Genomic DNA, 11,760 nt, shown 5'->3' on the forward strand with positions numbered 1-11,760 from the left:
ACCTCCCTCATCAGTTTCCTCGTCATCATAGACGGTGAGAACCTGAAGAGTTTGGTCCTTGCACCGATGTCCTGACGTATACTTCTCCTCGCATCTGAAACACAACCCCTTTGCCCTCTTCTCCTGCATCTCCTTCTCTATCAGCCTCTTGAAATTTTTTCCACTCCCTCCTACTGGCTTCTCCCTGGTGGTCTCATTAATGTTGCTTGATGCAAGACCCTTGGGTGCTAGAAGAGTAGTTGTCGTCCTGTATGAACCTCCTGAGTCGTTGTTCCTAGCCCCCTTCTTCAGATTCTTCTGATTTTCCACTAACTGTGCCAACTTCATGGCCTCCCCCAAGTCACTAGGCATCAAAACATTCACTGCCGCTCGGATCTCTACCTTCAACTCCTTCATGAAGTTCCCCTCCAATACCGTATCTGATAATCGCTCCACCCTACTGGCTAGGTGCTCAAACTGCTCCCGGTAGTCTGCTACTGATCACTTCTGTACTAGAGCAAAGAACTGCTCATAGAAATCTCCTCCCTGATCGGTTTGGAAACGTTCTATTATGCAATCATTGAATTCTCTCTAGTCCCTGATAGGTCTCCTCTAGTCTCTCCACTGGTATCATGACAATGCCTTCCCCTCCAAATATAGACCTACTGTTGTCATCTTCTCCTCCTCCATTAGCTCATTAACGGCAAAGTACCTCTCCACCTTATATATCCACCCATATGCATCCTCCCCCTCAAAGATAGGCATCTTCAACTTCCTCACCTTATGATCTCCACCATTCCCCCTTATTTTTTCATAGCTTCCCCTCTCCCAAGTGCTCGGCCCACCCCATGTCTCCCGGTTTTCCCTTGCCCTGTCATAGCCCAAACCCCCTTCGAAATCCCCTCTTCTTCCTTCAAAATCAGCACCTCGTCAATCATAATGTACCTCCCAGCATTCCCAATCAGCACTCCTTTGCTCCGTCCCTCCATACCCATGCATTTCCCCATACCTATCTCCTTTATCCTCCCTCTGGAAAGGCTCCATAAAGGGTTTTCTTCTTTCTCCCTCCATGATTTCCACCTTGTCTTCCTCCCTACGAATTTCTGAATTCGTGTTTTTTCTTTCCTCCTCTTTTGCCACGGAAGTCGCCGTTTAGTTTTGAATTTCCAACATATTTTTCTTCATGTCCCGGAGATCGGCTACTTGTTCTTCCATGGAGGAAATCATTTCCTCCACCGTTGCCTTGATTTGGTTCATCTCCCCTTCAAGTCTTTCTTCTAGCACATCAACTTTCTTGGCCGCCAACTCGATCTAAACTTTCGTAAATCCAAAAATTCCGGATTTGGATTACAAAAACAGCACTTCGTCCGTTCCAGACCAAAAATCAGCTGCTGAAATTCGCCCAAAATAGCCCACGAACAGTCCCAAGACTTGCTCTGATACTAATTTGATAGGAAACACTTGTAGATCTCAAGTATTTCGTATCAATCTTCGTAAAACAACGAGAATTTCTTCCAAAATCCAAGGAAAACAGTATATTTTATTGCAAGAAATCAACTAACAGAAGAAAAACAAACAAGATACAATTGATCCTCAATTCGAGAGGAGGATCGATCTCTCCCAAATCTCTAGATGCCACTAGAGCCCAAAAGAAAACCTAAATATAAGAGATCTCAAATTTCAGCCAAATTCATAATACCCAAACCCTAGGAAAACAAACTATTTAATGCGTACAAATCAAAAGAAAATCCCTAAACAATCCCTACATTCAAATTTCCCTCCCAATTTCCTCAAAAAAACCTTTCAAAATGGTCCCCTAAGCTTCGGCGGTCCGATCGGCCTATGCAACAGGCGGATTTCTCCGCCTGTTCTTCGCCTGTTCTTCGCCTGAGCTGGTCCCGTGTGGACCGGCTGGACCGGTCTAGCATATACATGCATGGATTTCCATCAATACCCTTTCAAATGCAGCAGCAAACTTAAACAAGACAATCCAAGAGGTAATAACCATTTTTCCTTGGGAGACTTCTAAACCATAATCTCTTTCAATTTTCAACTTTATTTTTCAAAATTAATAAATTGTCATATAAAAATTTTCATGGCAGTAATGATAAATTATTTGGTTTTAGCTCACTATACCTCTTTTAATATCCAATTATCTTTTTCACCAGCTATGATATTTTAATCCATGTTCAACTGCATGAACTAAAAATTTATGGGAGATGCAAGCTCCTTTTTTGAAGAATGGGGATTGCTTATTTGTTTCTAATTTTTTATTTAATCATATATCTTTGGTTTTACCCATCCTTTCACCTTTTCAATCTTCTTCGTTACCTTTGTATTCTTTCATGTCCATCATACATTAGCTTGCTTTATGCTTACACCCCTCACTTGCTTTATCAATTTGTTAATCTGTAACATTAGATAAGAACTTGAAAATTTCACATATTTAATTCTGTACAATACAAGCGTCTACCATTTCGTAGATCCAAAATCATAGCGTCTCTGGATTGTACAAAAGATGAAATCGTTATAGCATGCACTTTAGATAGTCCAAAGCTCACAATTTTGACCCGTTATGTAGCTTTTTAGCTTATTTACAAAGGGAAGCTGCCTTGAAATTCTAATCAAAATTGCCTTGATTTAAGCATTCTCAAAGCTAGCGAACACGGATGTCTAAATTTGGACCATAGTATAAAATTGCCTTATCCTTGAAACTTCAAATTGCTTATCCAACCTTAAACTATCAATAATTAATTTGCTATTGCATTTCATGTTGGTCATTCATTTCAAGCTCCTAGTTTAAAGGCAGGCACCATAGGCAGTCTGGGTATATGAATAGAAGGAAAACTTTAAAACAATTAAATTGATACAAGGGATATGATGATATCTGATACTAACCTTCAATAGAAACTGAAAACTGTGTTTCAATTAATGTTATATATGGAACTGGATTAATCTCATCTTTCACTGTATATTTACTTTTACTTCGAAGCAATCCGATCAGAACTCTTAGCTCTCATAAAAACTAAAACCTCCGATTTCTATCAACCTAAATCGTAACGTATTCGTCATTTCTTTAAATAGCTGCCAAAATATCTTTAGAAATTGAAGCAAATTTTTTTATCCTGCTATCCAAGCAAGGCGTTCACTCTATCTTAGCGCAAATTCAAACTGTGAGAAATTGATTCATAAAGTGCATCAAACAATCACAGCATGATATTTCTTCCCTTCAAGTCACACAAAGAAGTTGATCATTTGGGAGAAGAGCCACTAATATTTCCAAAACAAATTAGTGAAGTAATGGAAAGAAATTGAGAAAATTAACATTGAAGTCTCCGATTAACCTACAAAGCTTTTCCTCTATCATTAAAATAGCACAAAACTATAAATAAAAGCGACCAATCATTTATGCAATCACATCATATGCAGAGCATCCAATCAATACCAAAGGTAGAAGAATCAATCAATTCAAAGAAGCTCAAATAGAAGAGAAAAAATAAAAGAAAAAGCCAGAAAATACCTCGTATCCGTTCCAATGTGACATCACTCTCCCTCTCTCTATCCTGGCCCGAAGCTGTACCAATCAACCGGATCCAATCTCATATTTGAGTCCAGAAGCTTCAGCTGCATCAAAAACAGAACCAAACAGATTAATCCCATAACAAAGTCAATTCAAGAACAAAACCAGCTCGAAATCAACTCAGAAGAATCAAATAGAAGTGAAACCCTCACCCGGAGGCAGTATCAAAATCTAGAACGCTCCTCCCGGCGCTTCTCTCTTTCTCTCTCCCCCTTTCCCCCACTCTTTCTCTCTCTCTCTCTCATTTCCGGCGCGCCGAACTCCTTTTTAAAAAATCTTGGGGGGGCCAAGGACGCATGCCCGACGGCAGGAAGGGTGGGGCCCGCAGGGCCGACCTGGCTTCAGTTTAATTGGCTCACCATGGTGGGGTAAGTGACCTGCAGGGCCCTGTCCCGGTCGATGGGATAACCTGAAACGACTCGGCCAATGGCGGCGAAAACGAGCTAATTTTAGGCCGACTTATTCTTAAAAAAAATTGGGTAGAATATATGTTAATTGTATTTAGGTTTTTACCCACCATTGCTTAGCTTGATAGGTGGGCGAGTACGATTGGGAACTTCAAATTCGTACTTGATTCCTCTCGAGCGGCAGCACCTCTTAAGCGGGGCTCAATCAAGTCCGGGCAAGGAGATTTCGGGGTCAGTGCCTCTTCTAAGGTAGTCGAGAATTAGTCACGCCGACAAACATCTTTTCGGGGGTGGCAGCGAATGGATACTCCATTTTTCTTCGTATTCATTGAATTTATGCTACGATTTATATTATATATTAATATAAAAAAATTGTACTAATCTCAATGCAAATATCTAATGAGTATATAGACTACTCTAACACAATTGTGCCATGTTGTCGTCATATACTTTCTTTTTTCTTCTCTTTTTTTTTTTGTCAGGATTTTTTATCGTAATCATGAATTTTGTAATTGATTTATATTATTTTTTGTCAATTCTTCAAAATGTAAATATTTTGATGAAAGAATTTTTATGTAATATGACTTAACTTTAATATTTATTAATTATTTACAAGTATATAATGGCAAAAATTTTGTTACATTTTTTTTTTTTTGACATTTAAGTCTATTAAGGCAAATTCACACACACATCGCATACACAAAGACTCAAATTCAAAACCTCTTAGTTGGTAGCCTAAGCTTTCAACCAACACACTAAAGTGAGCTGTGTCAGTTACAATATTTTAAAGAAAGTATAATTTTGTAATGTGATCCATTAATAGGAGCTTTAATATTAGAATTACATTGTTGTGTAAGATTCTAAACATGTATATAGAAAGAGAGCAAAATAATATAGTTCTATTATAATGAGAGATATAAATCGTTATCATATTACTACAATAGTTTTGCACCCCTTTAAACTCATTATAAGTTGAGTACATAACAAGCTAGGTACTACTATTTTTAGAAGAGATAAGTTACGTACTTTTGTTGTTTTATGAATGATCGAGTACGTAGCTATGCATATGTCTTCATGGGTATTTTAAAAATAGTTGGTTGTTCATGATAAATTAGGGGTGTCAATTTCAGGTCACGAGTCGGGTTCGGGTCGAACCCGGAACTGACCCGGGTTCAAACGGGTCGACCCTAACCTGACCCGGGTAGACAAACGGGTCAGAAATCCGAACCCGGACCCGACCCGGCGGGTTGCCGGGTTAACCCTAAACCCGACCCAATTTTGGGTTATGTCGGCGCCGGAACGGCGGCAGGCAGACGGCGGGGGCGGACGCGAGCGCGTCCGCGGGGACAACAACAAGTGGGGATTACGGTGGAACGATGCTCAATAAGAACTCACAGGAGAACTCACACCTGATGGTCAACAGATGCTCCTTGCTATGCCTACTAAAGAGCTGGCCCGTTTACGATGTGGATCTAAGATTTTCTCATCAAACTAGCAACTCAACACTTGCCGCGTGTAACACCCTAGAATCTAAAATTAGAAGAATTATTAGTTTTAACCTCTAATTTATCTACTATAACCACTATTAACCCATTTATATAAATCAGTCCAACGAAAGCAACTATAATTTGTACACATCAAAATATAAAATTGTATTCATTCCTTAAAATTCATGTATAACAATAAGGAGATCAATCAATACATCAATTTTATCTTTATTTCCAACTCCTGACTTTAAAAGAATAAAACTAAAATACAATAAATAAATCAAAACATGAAACTGTGATATTTTCTCACTCCATTAGATCTTATCTCCTTCCTTAAAAAATATGTAAAACCACGGATTGAGCTAACAACTAAGCAGGTTACCTGAACTTTCCATTGTCATCAATACAAGGCAAAAAAAAGTACACATATAATTATTCAAGCAGCATCAATATGATCATAAAACTATAAAAGCATGTAGAAACCAATATAAATAGAATCATATCAATATTTTTTTTGGTTGCGATGAGTATGTTCTTCTCTCTCGCTCTCCGGGGGAGTGCTAGGCTTCGCCTTAGCCGCCCTTTTCGACCGCTCTGAGCTGGGTTCTTCTCTTCGGGAATCTCAGGGAAGTTCTTCTTCTTCTCCCTTCGGTTTTATTTTTTCCTTTTTTTGGCTTTATGGCGCCTTCTCGCTTTCGTGATCCTGGTTTTTTGGTTGGATCATCGTCTTTGTCTTTTAAGGACGCTCTCTCTGGTTCTTCACATTCTTCTACGCCTTTTCCTGAACTGAGAGTTTCTTCGCATAGAGGTTTACCCTCTCTGTGGATTTCCGAGGAGGAAATCCAGTTTTTGGCTGGCCCTTTTGAATATGCTCTGATTGGTAAATTCCCTGGGCGTAGACCTTCCCTTGATGCTATTAGGAGTTTTTTTTTCAAGCTTAAGCTAAATGGCAAAGTCTTGGTTACTGTTTTGAATCAGCAGAATGTTTTGATAAAGCTATTTAATGACTTAGATTATTATAGGGTTTTTTCTCACAGATCGTATTTCATGAGTAATTGTTATATGAAATTGGTTAAATTGTCTCCTGCCTTGGATATTGAGATTGAATACCCTGTTATACCTATCTGGATCTCCTTCCCTAACCTCCAGCCTCACCTGTTTGCCTCGCGTATTCTGCATGGCTTAGGATTAATTTTTGGCAAACCATTGAAAACTGATCATGCTACTAACACTCGTTCTCGTCCATCGATTGCGTAAATTTTGGTTGAACTGGATGTGTCCAAACAGTACCAGGATAAAATTTGGATTGGTTCATATAGTACTGGTTATATTCAATCTGTGATTTTTGAAGATTTTTCGAACTACTATGCACATTGCCTTGCTTTGGGACATTCTAAGGCTAGGTGTAGGATTCTTCATCCTAATCTTGACTATATTGCTTTGCCGAATCCTTATATTTCGTTGGGAGTTGGTGACTGTGTGGTTAACCAATCTAATTATGTGGTTTCAGCGGTTGGTTTTGAATCTGTTGTGATTGATTTACCTGTGCCATCTAATGCCCCTACTTTTGTGTCTTCTGATTTGGTTACTCCTGTTCAGGCTATGAATGATGTGGAATGTGAGGAGGTTAGTCTTGTTAATTTAGTGGATTCTGTTGAGGGTTTAGAGCCAAGCTCCCTCGGTTGTGTTTGAGTGAACCTGCTATTTTGGAAGGTGGCTTTAATTCGAAATCTTCTTTATCCTGTGAGGGTAGGTCTGCCCCGAGAAATTTGGTTGTGGATGTCTCTCTTTATTCTCCTTGTCGTGGTGTGGACTTGTCCCCTTTGGTTATTGACAGTCATGTTACTTCCTCTTCCTCTTTTAATTTGCAGGAAAACTTGCAGGCTATTCCTGATGCCTGTGAGTTGAATCAGGCACATTATGTTTCTAAATTAAATTTTGATACTTTGGTTGTTGGTGAAGCCTCTGCTCGTTTGGTTAGTCATTCGTTTAACTAAACTGTGATGTAGAATGTTCTAGTGTCTGGCCCGTTTGTTGAGGTTCATGTTAATTTTATATCCCATGAAGCATTGTTTTCTCACGTGGGGGCCAATATGGGGGAGGGTGTTATAATGTAAATTGACTGGCTTCATGGTTCGTCGGAATCCTCTTCGGAGAAAAGCGGGGATGAAGCACCTGGGGATAATTTTGTTTTGCATAAAGACTGGCCTATTGTGTTGGTTTCCTCTCGGGGGAGGGGTAGACGTGGTAGGAAATGACTTTGGGGTGCCTTGGTTTTGCCCTAGCCTGTTGGTTCTCATTGTGGTCGATTTCTCTCATTATGTTGTGGTTGTGGGCAATTTGGTTGATTAGCTCTATGGGCTTCTTCTTCTTCTTTTGCTTGGTGGTTGCAATTTTGTTGGAGTTTTGTTTAAAAATTGTGGTTGCGAATGGTTGTCTATGGGCAATGATGTGGTTAGGGCTCACCATCTGTTGCCATGTCTTGTGGCAACCTTTGGTGGTTCTCCCCATACTAGATGGCCTGAGCATGACTTTGGGTGGTTGGTAGCCTCTGCCAATTACTGAGCCTGATGGCCTAAACCTGGCTTCGGGTGTAGACGGTAGACTGCATGGTAGATGGTGGCTTATTTGGAATTTTGCTGATTGGGTTTTTTTTTTTGGGCTGGTTTTATATTTGTTTTAGGTTTGTTATTGTTTTTAGATTGATTCCGAGGCTCTTAGATCATGATTCAAATGTTGTATTTTAGCAAGCTCTGGAATCATTAAGATCTTGTAATTTTGATTTATATTAACTCGTAGGCCTCTTTCGTGAGGTTAAAAAAAAAAAAAGAATCATATCATATGACCAATAACAATCAGAGTAAGCTGTATATCTTATGAGCATTAATCTATAATTAGTAACCATATAAAGGATCAATAGGTTCTAACATTTCTATGCCCTTCACTTATAAAATAGTTTATATCTATATATCATTTCAGAGAATCTGCATACCTACAATATCTATATTATGCATGTGTCTCATATCTAATTATATCAAATATAGTGTATCATGTGCAAATACAATATATCATATGTATTATATAATTCATATGTATCTTATACCAATGCATTATGATAAGTCATATAGTTCATAATGAATGATTTGTATAATATATAATATAAAATATGTATCATATATATCATATGATTCATGTGAATTCAATATTCTTGTATTAGTCTTATCATTTATATCACATGTATGTCTAAATCATAAATACTTGTATTATATACATGTCTTGTCATATCATATCATTTGCATATTCAAACAATGTAATCAATATATGTAAGGTAAGACACCTAGCTACCTGTGGTGTTTTTCCTATATTCAGTCTTATAGGCCACCCCTATAAAAATAAGTCTCAATCATGTCAATCATATATCCAGGAATCAGTCTCCTATCACATATTACAAGCTAGTCAAGTGACTTTCATGTAAGAAGTCTTCACTTCCTGCCGGTTTGCGTGCCATATCATCAGTCAATCTCTTTATGCCTCACTTTTTCATATTATTTAAGGTTACACTTACACTTACACCACAAACCTTTTTTTTTTTAAAAGCATGTCGGCCCACCCTCATTTATAGGATAACATATCTCCAATCAACATTTCTTGCTTTAAACACATTTTCAAATCATATGAAGTATAATAACAAATATTATATATATTTAATGTAATTATCAATACACTCATTAGTATGCATGTAATATGTCAAAAATACATATTTACTCTAGCTAATGAACAGTAAATACGTGCATATCAGGTATTTCATTTACAGATGTAGTACATCAATTTTGTATTACTTTATAATTGATATTATACCACCCATTTCAGTTAAAATGAAATATGATCAAAATCACACTCTATAAACTTCATTGACGGATTTAATTATGTTAAAGATATATATGTTCATTCTAAGTTTGTTATTAATTACATTAATGTTCTAGAGTTTTAAAGATTTAATATATGTTTGCTCTCCAAATTGAGTATAATAAAGATTACAAAGGTTTAATTTGCGGGTAATTTATTACTGATTATTTAAGTTAAGTGATAATTATCTTTATTAAATTAGATCCATGAGGTTAATTTCATCCTTATTATGGCTAACTTAATAGCTTCATAGGTCTAGATTATCAGATAATCATCTTGTTATTAATCTATTTTTGGGTTTGTTATTTAATGAATTTTAGTATCTAATTATCATTATGGTTGGTTCATAAATAATTTAGGATTAGTTATGGGTTTGTTGGTTATGTTTTGTTAATTAACTTAGTCAATTAGATTTTTTAATAGTTCACTTCCTCAAGCCAGACCTAGTTCAAACAAATATCTTCTCCATGCAAAGCTGCCTCTTCCGCCTTCTATCTCCTCTATGCACTAAAATGGAACTGTACTGTTCCGTCCTTGTCTAAAGTTGTTCGAATCGACTTCGAAATCGAACGATCACGCGACTGTAACACTGTGACCATCGGATCAAATCCCTAATTTGGAAGTGATTTTGAATTGATTGGAAAGCTAGTTGGACTTTAATTGGAATTAAATTGGGCTTATTGGGCTCAAATTAGGTTCAAATTGAACCAGATTCAAGTTAACTCGCATCAATTTAAGTCCAATTTGATTCAATTGCATTAATTTGATAAAATTAAACATAAATCGACGCCGATTTGACACAAATTGAGCTCCACAATTTTAATCAAATCAATCGAGGAGAAATACACACACTCGAAGGCCTAAGTGCGAAAAACAAGGTCAACAAATATAATAAAGAAATATAAGTTTAAAACCTCATTCAGACTCAATTTTGGACTTCTACTATGAAGTAAATATACAAACATTAGTTTCAACTCAATTCATATATGATTTGAATACTATGTCTGATGAATGAGATTCGAATAAAATTCAAATAAGGTTTAAACAAAATTTTAAAAATCCAAATATGAACCTTATTTTAATCGTATTTGGCATGGTTTGAACCTTTATTTTATGTTTAGTTTGAACTTAATTTTCTAAAAGCAGCTCAAACACTGAAATATGGGATTTGAATCTTATAAAAATGTATTCAAATTCTACTCAAAGGCTTCGTTTGGGTGGCTTTCTTACTGCTTCTTAAAGCAGCTTTTTAGTACAAAAGTTTAAATTTTTGTGCTAGAAAGCTGCTTTAAGCAGCAGTAAGAAACCCGTCCTAAACGAAGCAAAAGTTTGTTTAGAGATTGTTTTTTAACCTATGATTCTCCTATTGCCTCCTTCCTCTTATATCTTAAAAGGGTTGTTGTCAAACACTACTCAAGAGTTCTTAGTTATAAGTCTAAGCTCTTAATCAATAGATTAAGATGGGCAGCTCCTTGATCATTACTAACCATTTATCAAGCAACTCATTTAAATATTATAACTTTTGGCTGCCAACTTTCTCATTTAATTAATTAGGCAAAGGTACATATTTGATGCTATAACAGATTTAGGAGCCGTTTAATTCAATTTCTTTAAAATATATTTATAGAGTAATTGTAATATATGTATTTTAGAAATACATAATTTATTTAGTTGGATAAAAAATAAATGCATTAAAAAATATTATCTCTAACGAAGCCTTAAATGGATGAAAGCAAACACCAAATTGGGTGAATTTTAGGTTTCATTTGGGTTAGCATTAGACTACTATTTTTTTTTTTCTGTTTTTAAGAATTTTTTTGACTAAAAAATTAATTTATAAAGCAATAAAAAATTATCTCTAATGAAGCCTTAAATGCAAAAAAAAATATAAAATTTGGGCAATTTTAAATCCCTTAAAATTTTATTGTGTATCGCTTTTTCTTCATATTGAATATTAAAAAAAAATTAAAATATATGAAAATATAATGTATTATGACCTACCTATAAACATGAAGGATGTGATATTGATGTTTCGTTTGGGATAGTTTTTTTAATAGCAATTTTTTAGCTCATAAATCTCTTAAAAAGAGTAAAAAAATAGTGAAAAAAAATTATCTCATGAAGAAAAAAAAAATGAAGCTGACAAATGAATAATAATTGTACTTGCTTTAATTCAAAACTAGCATTCTACCTAATTTGATTGAACTTCATGTGAACAACAAAGGAAGGAGGAATAAACAAACAAAATTTGGTATGCATTAATAACTTCCATTACTATATATTTGGAAATAGATGGCCCATGAAATTATATAAATTAATATTCATTCCCAAAAAATTAACTTTAATTTATTTCAAAAATTCTCATTGATTTTTTTATTGCACCCAATTTATATATATATAT

General features: G+C 35.9%; 1 protein-coding gene across 2 annotated transcripts in view; it reads right to left on the minus strand.

Moving 5' to 3' along the window:
• Window positions 1-3,948, minus strand: part of LOC110094229 — a 40,696-nt gene extending 36,748 nt beyond the window's left edge. Inside the window, exons 1-2 of one of the 2 annotated variants that reach the window (XR_003701467.1) lie at window positions 3,712-3,948; window positions 3,500-3,603 (exon numbers count right to left, since the gene is read on the minus strand). Coding sequence is in view for 1 of the 2 variants with exons in the window: in XM_020819407.2 (XP_020675066.1) it covers window positions 3,500-3,523 (24 nt within the window). In the remaining variant the exon portion in view is untranslated. The remainder of the gene's footprint in view (window positions 1-3,499; window positions 3,604-3,711) is intronic. The other variant, XM_020819407.2, reaches the window with a different exon arrangement.
• Window positions 3,949-11,760: the final 7,812 nt, after the last annotated feature.

The sequence above is a fragment of the Dendrobium catenatum genome, unplaced genomic scaffold (genome assembly GCF_001605985.2).
Source record: "Dendrobium catenatum unplaced genomic scaffold, ASM160598v2 fragScaff_scaffold_85, whole genome shotgun sequence".
In the NCBI taxonomy this organism is placed as follows: domain Eukaryota; kingdom Viridiplantae; phylum Streptophyta; class Magnoliopsida; order Asparagales; family Orchidaceae; genus Dendrobium; species Dendrobium catenatum.